This window comes from Sturnira hondurensis, unplaced genomic scaffold (assembly GCF_014824575.4).
Source record: "Sturnira hondurensis isolate 20B ecotype Veracruz unplaced genomic scaffold, ASM1482457v3 Scaffold0023817, whole genome shotgun sequence".
Lineage (NCBI taxonomy): Eukaryota > Metazoa > Chordata > Mammalia > Chiroptera > Phyllostomidae > Sturnira > Sturnira hondurensis.
Genome location: NW_028096448.1, coordinates 6438631 through 6453121, shown reverse-complemented (window position 1 = coordinate 6453121; position 14491 = coordinate 6438631). Strand labels below are relative to the sequence as shown.

The 14491-nt window shown below is 39.6% G+C and overlaps 1 protein-coding gene across 4 annotated transcripts in view; it reads left to right on the top strand.

Annotated features, from left to right (window-relative positions):
• The first annotated feature begins 1621 nt into the window (after window positions 1-1621).
• Window positions 1622-14491, top strand: part of NUP153 (nucleoporin 153) — an 81579-nt gene continuing 68709 nt past the window's right edge. For 2 of the 4 annotated variants that reach the window (XM_037037940.1, XM_037037939.1), the window contains exon 1: window positions 4514-4708. In XM_037037940.1, coding sequence (XP_036893835.1) covers window positions 4529-4708 — 180 coding nt within the window. In that variant the 5' untranslated portion in view covers window positions 4514-4528. Of the gene's footprint in view, window positions 1766-4513; window positions 4709-14491 lie in introns of those variants that run through there. The other 2 variants (XM_037037938.1, XM_037037937.1) reach the window with 2 other exon arrangements.

Sequence of the window (14491 nt, the reverse complement as noted above, 5' to 3'; positions counted from 1 at the left end):
TAGATACTTCTACATTTCCGAAAATCCTACCAATTTTCTATTCTGAAATTTTGTTGTTTGGCCCTGCTCTTTTGCAAGTCCCTTCCATTCAAAGTTTGCATGTGAAGTCTGTCCCACATAGCCTCCAGGAAAGAGATGATTTTTCAGTGCCAGCCTGTCTACTATCCTGTGCTGGACATTCTGAGTCTCGTAAGGTGAAAGGAAAAATGGGATGTGGCTACAGTTTATTCCCCTATATGTAGCCCAGTTCAAGATTCAGGTGACCCTCGAAGGGTCAACTGCTACAATCTATTGTGTGGATTCAGGACTAGATCCTAGGTCATTCACTATATATATAATGGCTTTCCTATATATAATGCCTTCTATTTATGGTTAATATACGTATACTTTTATTACTGGTAATATACCACTTACCTCTAACATGAGTTGACTGTGTCAGTAGTAATTTTTTTACCGTTTACTGCATTTCTTGTTTACCAGGAAATACACTAAGTGCGTTACGCAAATAATCCCAACAGCTCCACAAGGTGGATTTTGAAGTCCCCATTTCATGGAGGAGGAAACCAAGGCTCGGGTTTTGAATTACCCAAGGTCAAGCTACAGAATGGCAGAGCCAGAATTCCAGTCTTGTGTGCTGGATAGTAAAGCTCTTGTATGCTTAATGGAACATTAATGAAACTATATGGAAACTATATAATGAAACTATATCCATTTAAAGATCATGGATATTGTTTTTTCAGTTTTTATAAGATTTTATTAGTTGCTATCTTTGATTTTATTAAGTGTTTCCTTATTTCTTTCTGCCCTCTTCACCAACGAACGGGGAGAAGCAGAGTGGGAAGGAGGTCACTGCTTTCGTTGAACGCCTTTTTCAAAGTCTAAATTTACAGCCAAGAGTAGCAAAAGGAATAGAGACCTTGGCTTTGTGACTCTGAGGAAGTCTGCAGGTCTCCTTCCGCGTCATTTTTTTTCTGAGGTCGGTTTTTCCACTGAACTACGTTTCCCAGCGAGTAGCGCGAGGGAGAGCGCGAGCTCCGTCAGCCCTTCTTTCTCGCCCATCATCCGGTCGCAGGGTGATGATGCAAACGCGTCCGGCGCCGACGAGTGACGGCATTCTGGCTCGCGACCGCGACGGCGTGGTTAGCCCCGGCAATAGGCGCAACGGCGGAGGGGACTGCAGGGACGACGACGCCGGGGCGGGCGCTGTGCGCAGAGGGGAGTGGTAGGCGGGCGGCGCCGGCGGCTTCAACTGCGGCAGCCACGGCTAGGGCGACGGAAGAAGGAACCCCGTCAGCCGGCGGTCGAGTTAGGCCTAAGCTGCTAGTGGAGCCGCTAGCTCTGTCCTCTGCGGGGGATCTCCATAGAGACTGTGACATACACAGAGGAGGGGGTCCGCGAGTGGCTACCGGACCGGAGCCAGCTACTCGGCCTCTGTCGCCGCCGCCGCCTTCCCTGCTGCCTTCGCGCATTTTCTCTCCACTCTGCTCTCAACCTCGCGGTTCCTGTAGTGCCTGTACCCTACAGTGTGGGCAGTCGGACGGGCTTTTGGGCTGGGGGTGGGCGGGGGGTGCTCTAAGGCGCCCGCCTCTGCCTCTCCCACCCCCTTACCCGCCCCGGAGCGGGAAGCAGTGGAGACTCGGCCATGGCCTCGGGAGCCGGAGGAATAGGAGGGGGCGGTGGCGGTGGCGGTGGCGGCAAGATCCGGACGCGGCGTTGCCACCAGGGGCCAATTAAGCCTTACCAGCAGGGGCGACAAAAGCACCAGGTACGCGACCCCGACTCCTTAGTGGTTTTGCGGATCGGGAACTTGGCGGGAGGAAACAGGCAGGCGGTGAGGGATCCTGGACCCACGTGGAGCGGACGAGAGGGCCTGAGAAGGGACTGAGCGAGGAAAGGGGAGCTCAGGCCGCTGGGGTGGCGACGGGAAGTGGGCTGAGACCGGCCGACCCTTGCCGCACACGTGTAGTTCGGGCCGCCTCTTGCCAACCCTGCGGGGCTGGGGCTTTCCCCAGCCGGCGCAGCGCGGGAACAGAAATTGTAGGCCTACGGTGCGCGCGTTTCTTTCGTTTTTGGCGGGGATTCGGGGTTAGAGGGTATTACTCACGTCCTCTCCAGGGAGAATGGAAGATGTGGCGGGATGCCCTTAACGCTTGTTGTTTTCTAGTCTCCCGCGGCTCAGTGTTTGTGGGGAGGGGGCTGCCCTGAGGAAATCTGTCTCTGGGGCCGGGGGTACTGTTACTCAGAAAGGTGAATAACCTAGTCTCAACTTAGTAGTTCTTTCTCTTCCCTGCCCACATCCCCTCCTGAATCTGAGAGCAGTGGCTTGGATTTTTTTACCCCCTCAACCGGCTTATAGTTACCGTGGCATTGGGGCATTTTGAAAGTCCCTCCGAGCCCTTCGTGTCTTTTCTCTCCTGTGCGACTCTTCGCTACAACCCCCCACCGCAGGAGTCCCCCAACCTTCTTTTATTTTGAAGGTTAGAATAGGCTATTATGCACAGTTGACCAGGACGCCACTTCTGATCTCATACACAAAATACTTTAACATTATGGGGCGTATTCCAGAAGTACTGGGTACTTTTGACGCTCTAGGAATCTTGGAGGTCTTACCGTTTAACCACCTTGGGTGCTCATGAGCGTTTGAAATTATGAAAAGGAATTTATCCTAAATGTAAAAGAGACATTTGATTCTGAGAAAATTACATTTTTAAATGTTACTTGTTTGTTATGGTGATTGAGTGGGAAATGCTAATTTATTTTAATAAAAATCACTTACAAAACTCAATGATACTGAGGTGGGAAGTAAGTATGTGTCTTAAACTTACTAAAAAACAAAAATATCAGAAGGGTCTGATAACATGTTGCATGCTTTTAAAGGTAGACTTCCTAGATTGCTTTATGGTGGGTGATGATGAATATTGCACACTTTAACATGTTTGCTGGTGGTGGTAAATTATCATTAAAAACCAATTTTTTAAAGATTTGGGGTAAATTTTTAATAGCAAGAATTGCGGTTTGTAGTGTTACCTAGCTTTCTACTAGCAGGGATGTCCAGCTGCCACATGTGGCCCAGGATGGCTGTGAATGTGGCACAACACAAAATCATAAATTTACTTAAAGCGTTACGAGATTTTTTTGTGATTACATGTCTCGGTGTATTTAATGTGTGACCCAAGACAACTCTTCTTCCAGTGTGGTGCAGAGGTGCCAAAAGGTTGGACACCCATGTATGGTTAGAAGTGTTGGCATTACTATTACTCCCACCAGTTTACCCCCAGATATATAAAGAAAATGCTTCGTTTTCAGATTTCTTTGTGAGGGCCAGGGGTACTTGCAGACGGATTTAAGACTAGAATTCAGGTCACAAGCCTGGCCATTTAACCTAATCCTTTTGTAGAATGGAAGTTAGACACATGCTTTCTGTTTCTCCTGAAGAGTAAATATCTGAGTGCTTCCTTAGGTGTCCTTAAAAGAAAGGTAGTACATAAAAAATGAAATGTGTTAAATACAGATCATTGTCTGGACAGAGTTTAGAAAGGACCTAATATATTCCGGGTGGCAAAAGATAAAATCACAGTTTATTTTTAAATGTACTTAAATAAAAATCTAAATTAAGGTAAATGATTCCTTAACAATATAACACCTATGGTCCAACCTGTGTTAGAGCTGATATAATTTTAGGCTGTGTAGTTTTGTTTTAGAGTTTGATAATTTATCATTCCCCCTGTCTGAAATGCTTTCAGCTTCTTGCCTTAGCCATTTCCTTGGAAAAGAAAAAAAAAATTAGCTTTTGAATTGGTATTAAATGTGTTTGGGGGTTTCTTGATCAGTACTGTATGTGTTACTTAATATTGTCAGGAACTACCAAAGAAAAGTATCCAGGAGCATACAAAAGAGTATTCTTTAATATTATCAATTTTTTTAAAAAATCTTAAAAATAAGGACTCTTCTTTACTCCTTACTGGAACTCTTGGGACTTGCTGTCACCTCTCTGTTTTGCAGCAGTTGCTGAGTCATCGTGGATAGCAAGCAACCTCATGACATGGCATGTTTTAAACTAATGTTTTTTTAATTCAGTGTCCGAGGGTTTCTGGGCAAAAATGATGTTTTGGGTTGTGTGGTAGAGGGTTGGACTAAGTGAGAGGTCTGGCACTGTTAGTTAATGGATGTTTGCCATTGCCTGGCAGGCCAACTGGCTTGTGCAGTCACGCAGTACCTGTGACTTTTGCATGTGTTTAACTGACTTGTAATTTCCTGTTTTGACTTCTGGTTTTGCTCTGCTGAAATATATATATGAAGTTTGTATTTTTACTTTTACCTTCTGATCTTTAAAATGCCATCTTGCTTGACTTTGTGGAGACAAATCTATTCTTAACTGACTGCAGGGGAATAACTTAAGAATCGTAGAAGTATGTATGAAGAACATCTTTTTCACTTGCCTTTTCTCCTTCCCCCTAATTCTTAGCTCACATGCATTTAGGAAATGGTGTCATTTTTCTAGTTGGGAGTGAACAGGTCTTTAAAGAGGATGTGGTTAGTTCTTGTCACCTGTTTAGTCTCCTTTCCGATTTCCTTTTTGTGCAGATTGTCAGGCCCAGAAAGTCAGCTCTGGAAGGTCAAGCTGCTTTTCTTAATAGCCACCACAAAACACTTGAGCCCATGGGCAAACCAGAACCTTGCCTCTGGAAGAATCTACTGCCACCTCCTGGTGAGAGGGAACTACTTATTTTTGCCCTTTTTTTTTTGGTGGGGGGTTGTGCTTCAGAGGTTTTGTCTTCTGGTTTGGAGCTAAGGGAATCCACTCATTTTATTTTTCTAGATGTAGTTTGTCTTACAAGTCACTTCCTGCATTTAACAATTTCAGAAAGAGGGGAAATGAACCCCTTATTTAGCAGCTTAGATAAGGTGCTGCAAACTTTTTCTGTAAAGGACTAGGTAGTAAATATTTTAGGTTGTTGCTGCAAGTTCTTTGTTTTGTTTTTACAACCCTTTAAGAATGTAAATACCATTCTTAGCCTGAGGCCTGTATAAAAACATGCCAAGGGCTGGATTTGGTTTACAGACCTTGGTTTGCCAAACCCTGTTTTATATAATGTGGTGTGTTGTTGGTGTTGTTTGTTTGTTTTGATATATGATACTTTCTTCCCAAATAAGTATGCCCTGCTTGGTATAAAAAGCCTAAGCATGTTTTCAGTTTTGAAAAGAAGGAATATTTAGAGGTTGAATATTTAACTCATTCCTGAAGTCACTAAGTATTTTTGATTTTTATTTTATCTTTATCTTAGCTATTTAATTGTTTCCATGGAAATAGAAATGAGAGTAGTTGATAGGAAAAAGTACTATAGTGGAGTCAGAGCATTCGGGTTTGGGTTCTGTCAGGACACGTGTAATAAACTTGTAAATGAAGGACTTATTTGAAATTGCTGTGATTGGCTGTGGCTGTGGCTGTGGCTGTGGCCGTGGCCGTGGCCAGGAAGCAGCACAGTTGGTTGGAGTGTTGTCCCATACACCAAAAGGTTGTGGATTTGATCCTGGTTGGGGTGTGAATGGGAGGCAACCTATTGATGTTTCTTTTTCACAACAATGTCTGTCTGTCTCTCCCTCACTTTCCTCTCTAGAATCAGTAAACATATCTTCAGGTGCAGATTAAAAAAATGAATTGTTGTGATTAAATCAAACCTTTTAATTTAAATGTTTTAATTCTCTCCAAATTTTGTTACCTTTTTATAGATGGTTTTTTTTCCCCTTTATGTACCCAAACTAAATCTTTTATAGGTTCATATTGGATTAAAGGACTCATTTGTTGAACGATGAAGCCAAACTTTAAACTATTATTACTCTTTTAAATACTTTTAAAGAGTTTTTCTAATAGAAATGCTGGTCATTTAAGCATATAGGAAAATAAATTTAAATAGTAAGCTATTTCAAAAAATGTAGGGTTTTTATGTTCGTGATGAGAGGTTCTTGTGTGTGATAGTTGATCAATTTACTTACTAATTTTTCTAATAAGATAAATGACAAAAATGTCCATGTGTCACCTCCATTTCCTGGAAAGTCCCCTGATGGGGCAGTTAGTTATCTATTTATTAGTTTGAAATAAAATGAAGCCTTTGATCTGATGTCACTAATTAAAACATTTTAGTAGCAACAACATGTTATTGGAAAGATGTAATGACCATGTATTTTCAAAAATGTTTCATTTGTAGCTACTTAGCTAATAGTCATGCTTGTAATATACTTGTAAAAGATTCTTCTGTTTTGGGACGTGCATATAAAAATATCAAAATATCAGGATATACACTTAAAGTCTCACCATCAGATATAACGCAATTTACTATGTTTACTGTCAGAAACAGGATAGTACAATGGCTTTTCTGTCTAGACATAGTTCAGTTTGCTTCTCAGCTTGCTTGATTTCACTCTGTTTTTCATAGTGTGACTTAGGAAATGAACTCTTACATCTAGTTTTCAGATTGTAGGAAAAGTGGGTTATATATTTTATAGGTAACTTTGAGTGGGTTAAGCTTTAGCTTTTTATTGGATCTCCTATTGCTCGCTTGAAGGTCCTTTTAGGGACCCTTTTTCTTGTCCTTGTTTGATTACTACTAATTTTCAATACCACTTCTATAATATGGCTAACTAAAAGTGAGATTAAGCCAGGTCATGTGTCTCCCTACTGTAGCAGTGACAGAGAGTTTTGAAGGAGTTGGAAATATGTAGCCAGTTGTAGTTGTTAATTTTTTAGCCAGAATAATTTTTGTCCTCATTTCTGGCTTGATCTCTTGAGGTTGAGAAGAGAAATGAAAAGTTTGGATTTTAAATGACCAGAAGGATTTGGACTAACTGGATAGAGAAAGCTTGGTTGCTGCTTATCTATTGGTTGTAAAATATGATAACCAATAGTTTAAATTTGTAGGTTTAATTCAGATTACTGAAGCTAGATCCATTATAATTGTATTAGAATTTGAACACTTCATTACTTTTTTTCCCCTCATGGAGATAACTGAGTGTTAAAGTTAGACTAGAGATACACTGTTAAAAAAATAGTGGAAATAACTGAAAGATTATGGCGTCTTTGTTTTTCCTTGTGTTTTAATAATTACATATTCTTTAAGTCTCATGTGAGATCTTGATGATATGAGGTCTTGAGTTCTTAGCTCTTATTTTCACTTGGGCTTGGAGGGAGCAAGGGGGAATACTGATTAGATAGATTATATGAAATAAAACTTTTAAAAAAGTTTGGAAAGGAGAGACTGATGACATGGGAGTTGAGTGGGTAAGGAGAGTATGCACAGAACCCTGGAAGAGAATTAAGGGTCAGTGACAGACCTCAGAGAAATAAAGGCACCTGAAAGAGCAGATAGAAGTAAAAACTGTGTTTTCTGGTAGAATAAGGCTCCAGAACCTTACAGTGGAAGAAGAATTATATTTGATAGTTACAGTTAGAGATCCAGTGAAGTTACTTGAGAAAGGAGATTTTATAATCTAAATAATGCTGCTTAATAGAGGATAATGTGAAGAGTTGAACACAACTGAAGTCAAGAAAACAAATAGGAAGAGAGAACACTGTATAAGGGGAAGGAGGGCTATATAGCGTTGAATTTTTTCAACCTTTTCCATCTCATAGCACACACAAACCAATTATTAAAATTCTGTGGCACAGCAAACAACATATTTTTTGCCAACCTGAAAAAAATAGGTATAGTTTTTATTCATTTATATCAGATGGCGTGTGTTGGCTGTTGTCATTTTTCTATTTGGCAGTCTAAGGGAAAAGTCAGTGTCCCTGACTAGTCAGGTATCGTGTGTTTTAAAACTTCAGTGCGCTATAGCACAGGGGTTGAAAATCGCTGCTGTATGGTAGTGATAAGGGGTTGCCTACAGAGGAGAGATGTCTCTGGCTATTCTGAGATTACCAATTGATTAAAAGACATGTGGGGAAAATATCTTTTTCAGTATAAATGAGTTCTGAGTTGGGATTGTAGAGGAGCCTTGCCCCACCTCTGCCGCCTTGCATTAATTTTTGAACTCAGGTTAAATGTATTTTGGAAAGGTAATATATTCACAGTGCCTTATACACTGATGTGCTTAATAGGTGTGTGGTATTAAATTGAATTCACTTCTGCCTTCCAAATTGAGTATTTATTATAAATCTCAGTGGAATTTTTGACGTGTTTTGCCAAATGCAGAGTCCTTAGTCCTTGGGGAGAAAAGACTCAATAAGTTTAGCTAATCTAATTTTAAAGACTCACTAATTTATCCTTGAATTCAACCTCATTACTTATGATTTTCTAGAATGCACTTTGCTTTAGGATTACAAGGAGTATTTTTAAGATTGCTTTTTAAAAAAAAATTTAATGATGATCCTGCACTGACCTTTTTTTTTTTTTAAAGATTTATTTATTTATTTATATTTAGAGGGGAAGGAGAGAAGGAGAGAAACATCAATGTATGGTTGCCTTTTGTGTGTCTCCTGCTGGGAGTTGGCCTGCAGGGAACTGGCCTGCAACCCAGGCATGTGCCCTGACTGGGAATCGAACCACGATCCTCTGGTTCGCAGGCCTGTGCTCAATCCACTGAGCTACACCAGCCAGGGCTAAGATTGCTTTTTAATAATTACCGGAGGATATGTTTATTGATTTTTAGAGAGAGAAGAAAACCGGTGTTGGTGGTGGAGGGAGGAAAGAGCATAAGAAACATCAGTGTGAGAGAGAAACATCCGTTGGTTGCCCCCTATATGTGTCCCAACTAGGGATCAAACCCACAACCTAAGCCTGTTCCCTAATCTGGAATCAAACCCACGGTCTTTTGTTTTTCCGAGATGACAATGCTGCAAATGACTGAGCCACCCAGGCCAGGGCAAAATTTAAGTGCACCACTTGTTTTGTTAATTTTTTTTAAAAAGACCATTAATTTTGCTTTCTTTAGCTACTTTTCTGCTTCTCTTTATTTAGTTGGCTTTGTGCTAGTTAACATTCCAGAGGATGGTTCAATTTTCCTGGGCTCTTGGATAGCTTCACATGGTTTTTATTTGGAGGTAGGGTTGTTAGTATAGCAACAAAAACAGTATTTACTTAAGGTGAAACTATTACAGCAAGCAAATATACTATTAATTTTTAAATTCTAGAATTACTGATGTTCTTTTTAGAAACTTCTCATGGAATATTAATATGTGGGATTAAGAGGTTGGTTGGGCAATACAGTTGTAGATAAATTAAAACCATGCATCAACTAATCTCTGCATTGTATAGGCTGTAATTACCATCTTGTTTGACAAAAATTGCCATCACGTAGAAAGTTCCAGCCACTGTTGGTGCATATAAGGGAGTAAGTGTCCCAGACTCTGAAGATCAGAGTAGGTTCCCTGTAGAAGATGTACATGACGTTATAAGGGTGGCAGTTAGGCTTACGTTGAAGCCTCTGAAAGTAGGGAGTAAGCTAATCTGGTAAAATAGGACTCGAGTATTCACTTCTTAGGAGACCTTTACTAGTGTACCTCTATTTTCCCCTCATGTTTTTGTTTGTTTGTTTTAAATGTCGTAAGGCATTCTTTGTTTAGGTTCACATAGGAAACTGACTTGCCCCATTTCTGTTGACCTGAAACGTTTTCTCTCAAGAACTCCTGAAAGGAACCCTGGCTGGTGTACCTCAGTGGATTGTGTGCAGGCTGCACACTAAAGGATCGCCAGTTCAGTTCCCAGTCAGGGCATGTGCCTGGGTTATGGGCCAGGTCCCTGGTATGGGGCACCCTAGAGGCAACCACACTGATATTTCTCTCCCTGACTTTCTCCTCTTCCGCTTTCTCTAAAAATGAATAAATAAAATCTAAAAAAAAAAAAAAGAACTCCTGAGAAGAGAGACCTTTTTTTGGTAATAGAATCAAAGTTTTCTAGTAAGAAAACTACCATAAGAAAACTTTTTTTGGTAATAGAATCAAAGTTTTCTAGTAAGAAAACTACCATAAGAAAACTTTTTTTCTTTTTTTTTTCTTTCTACCATAAGAAAACTATTTTTCCCCTTTCCTAGCTCCCATTCACTCTTTTCTCAGTTTTCCATTAGTGGTTGAAGTCTACCTTTAGTACTTCCGAACTCTTAAAAAATTGCCAAGCAGGGAAGCAGTTCTCCAAATTTAGTTGTGACACATGGTTCCTTTTACCTCTTTATACTCCCCTACCCTTTTCTGTGTGTGGTCAGATTTTTTTTACTTAGCAGCTTTAAGAAACTCTTATATCTGGGAGTTGGTTATAAGTGTCAAGTCTTTAACACTGGAAGTTACAGTTTCAAAGGGAGACTTTTATGTTTATGTCTGGTGTGATTTTCAGAGTTGATACTATAAGAAGATATTTATAAAAATTGGTGTAGTGTAATTTGATAAGTAATGAGATAATCCTGGAAATAGGGTGATCTTTTATATAAAACTTTGGTGTAGTTAAGCTTATACTCAGGGTTACGTTTACTATAGCCTTGATTAGGGTAACAGTCACTAAGTGTTTAGAGGATTTCAGTGCATTGGTTCTCAAACTACAGTTGGTGGACGAATTGCCTCAGGAGCTTTAGACAAACCTCCATTTCCAGCATGCTCAAGGGTGACACCAAAGCTGTTGGTCTGAAGACTTCAGTTTGAAGACCACTGTTTATAGTGACCAGTCCTATTATAGTGACTAGATGTTTAAGCTACAGAACAAAAGATTGCACATAGATTCTCACATATATACACATAATCACATATATGATTAAAGGGGATTTAACAGACCTCTGGGGGATATATTAATTGATTTTAGAGAGAGAGAAGGGTGAGACAGGCAGAGAAACATCCATGTGAGAGAAAAACATCGATTGGTTGCCTCTCACACACACTCCTACCAGGGATTGAACCCTCAAAGTAGGTATGTTCCCTGACTGCACATTGAACTGCAACCTGCTGATGCTCCTGACGATGCTCCAACCAAGTCCCTTGGCCAGGGCTGAGGGGAGTTTTGATGGACAGTTAATTAAGGTCATCATATTTTGCATGTGTTAAAAAGATTACCAGGAGCTTGGTCAGTGTGTACCAAGGATACTGCTAATTTTGAGTCTTTGCATTTCTTATTCTTTGAGTTTATAATACTTCTCCACTAGAAATATGCATGGCTCATTCCTCACTTTTGTTTTAGGTCTTTGCTTATATAGAATACCTATTCCATTTTCCTTCTCAGCTTTATTTTTGTTCATAGCACCAAAATCATCATATTATGTGTTATGTATTATGTTTACTAGTTTTTTTCATTTGTCTCCCTAATTCAGACTATAAATTCTAAGAAGGCAGGAACTTGTTCCTTGCTGTTTTCTGGTGTTCTTTGCCTGACATGTAGTATGTGACCAATAAGTATTGACAATAAGTTAAATGAAGAAAAGCAATGTCTGCTTTTATATCGGTGAGTTAGATAAGATTTTGAAATATTCACCAAAATAAAGCTGCTTTTCTGGCCTATTTGTATACTTTTTAACAGATAAAGGTTGGATGGTGTAACTTTTGGGGTAATAAGAGTGCTTCCCCAAGTGTGATACATATGTTCCATTGTTGTTAGAGAAGCTGAATCTAACTGACAACGTGCACTTTTTAGTTTTCACGTTAATTAGATTAAAAAATTTAACAGGTAGCCCCGCTGTATCAATACCTTAGGGACCAGGCAAGAAGCAATTCACTCTGGCTGGTTCAACTGAAGTATTGAGTATCTTTAAGAGAGTTTGCTTACAGATATGCTGGTGATTAAAGGGATACATACAGAATAGCAAGAGACCCAGAGACTAGCAGTAGCAGAAGCTGCTACCATCCCTCGGACTGGAAAGGATAAAAGTGTACCTGGAGTAGAGAAGGAGCCACCTGGCTGGAAACTAGTTTTAGAGGGGGAAGGGAGCGCAGGAAAAAAGACTTCTTTCTTCCTAGTCTCAGATATTTGGTATTCTCTAGTATCTCTTGTAGGCCAGTTCTTCTAGAAGCCAGCTTTGTGGGATAGTCTATCAAGAATGGAGTGAGGACCCTGGGCCCGTAGCTCAGTTGGTTAGAGCATCATCCCGATACGCCAAGGTTGCAGGTTTGATCCCCTGACAGGATACACATGAGAATCAACCAATGAATGCATGAATAACTAGAACAACAAATCAGTGTTTCTCTTCTTTCTCTCTGTCCTCCTCCTCCTTCCCATTCTCTCTCACCTCTCTCTTCCCCCCCTTTCTGTCTCTGAAATCAATAAATAAAATTTTTTTAAAAAGAATAAGGGGAGAGCAAGTAAAGACCAGCATAACATGAAATCTGTGAACTGATAGATTTTATTATGTAGGCAAAGCTAGATTTAATAAGAGAAATAAGCGGATAGAATGACAGTCATTAAATAATAGTACAGGTAAAACTCATGGCCATATTTTGGGAAACACTGGGGAACTAGTTCTCTAAGCCGCATTGTACTCTGCACAGTACAATTGTTTTTTCTCATTCATTTTAGAATATTTTATTGTGATATACAGGGTGGAGTAAAAGTAGGTTTATAGTTGTGAGTACACGAAACCGTTTATTGTCATATTATCATGTATTGTATTATTTTCTGCATGAACAAACTGTACACCTATATTTCTCCCATCCTGTATTTTAATTGTTGTCTCACCAGTATTTCACATTATCTGTTTTCCAGATAACTGAATTTTAAGACTTTTAAGTACACATAATTTTATTAACTTCTTGTAAAGGGACTTTTCCCTTAAAAATGTGCTGTAATATCATTAAATATATCTAATTTCCTAATCTCTTCAACTAGAATGGTGGTTCACAAACTTACAAACTTTAGCATACATCAAAATCACTTGAGTGATTGTTAAAACCGGTGAGCCCTTCTTCCTGGGTTTTATAGGGCTGGGGTAGGACCTGAGGTGATGCCAGTATTTCTGGTAAAGGGACCCCTAATATTAGAGTGTACTGAGTTTAATTTAACTTTGTTTTACATCTTAATCCAAGGATATGTTTATTGAGTTTTCTTTGAGAGAGAGAGATGGGGAGGGAGAAACATGATGTGAGAGAGAAACATCGATAGGTTGCCTCCTGTACATATCCCGTCTGGGGATCAAACCCACAGCCTAGATATATGCACTAACCTGGAATTCTGGAATCGAACTCACAGCCTTTTGGTGTATGGATGACACTCCAACCAACTGGGATATCCTGCCAGGGCTTATTTAACTTTCCTTCATTACTTAGGTTCACTTACCCTACTACAGAAGTACACTGAAGTATAGGCATGTTTGTTTTCTTGTATTGGTTCCAGACAGTGTTATTTACTGTCAAGGTTTCGTGCCATCATTCATTGTGCCGTTAGTAACCTCTCTCTCTCATTCTAATTTTCTCTTAAAAAAATACTTATTTATTTTTAGAGAGGGGAAGGGAAGAGAGGGAGAGAAACATCAGTGTGTGGTTGCCCCTTGTGCATCCCCCACTGGGGGACCTGGCCCACAACCCAGGCATGTGCCCTGACTGGGAATTGAACTGGCAACCTTTTGGTTTGCACACCCACACTCAGTTCACTGAGGTATACCAGGCAGGGTCATTGTTAAGTTTCTTATACTAAGCTGCTGTGGCCTGAGATAGATAAATTGGTTAGATTTTAGTTTAGAAAAAAAACAGATCTCCAAGCAAAGTTTGAGCTTTAGTATATCCATTATAATGGATATAATTAAGAAGGAGCTTTAGTGTATTCATTTTGACTGTCTAATTTTGATTACTGATTATTTTCCATGATATCAAATGTTGCCACAGAAGTGACCTTTGGTTAAGTATGGTATTCATGTAAGTTCTGTACATGCCACAGGTGAGTAGGGATCACAGGAATCTTTGATACTGACAGTAGCTTAACATCTTAGAAGTCCACAAAAAGCTTAATTTCCACTAAATTCTTCTTGTAGCACTTTAGTTCATTTATCATTTCATATCAACTATGAGTCTTACATTTTTCAAGTCGTATTTAAGCTGTATTATAGCTTGTAAGCACTTTCTTGAAATATGAGGGGAGGTAAACAAATACTAAGTATAAGTAATAAGTAAATCTTTTTCATACACTTAAAATTTGATGCATGTTCTTATAAATGTTAAATTTGGATGTAGATTTACAACGTTTGTTTCCAAAGTCACTAATACTATGTAACATTAGTGTAAAAAAGGGAAATAGTGATGTTGTGTTTTTCAGTAGTGAGTATTCTAGGGTTGTTGGCCTCATGTGTTGTGAGAGAGCTTACATTATAGATCTGTTTAAAATATCTGCTTGGAGAATCCATGGAAAAATAACTATGTATTTCCCAATTGTTACCTACACCTTTTTAACAATAAGGAAAATATTATTTAAGTGCCTGTGTCAGAGGTGCTTCTGTCTTTTCAGTTGACAGGATCTTTCAAGGCCTGTTTGTCTTAGGTTTGCTTTCATAGTTGATTTATATATTCTGCCTTGACTTTATTGTTCTTTTGTACCTG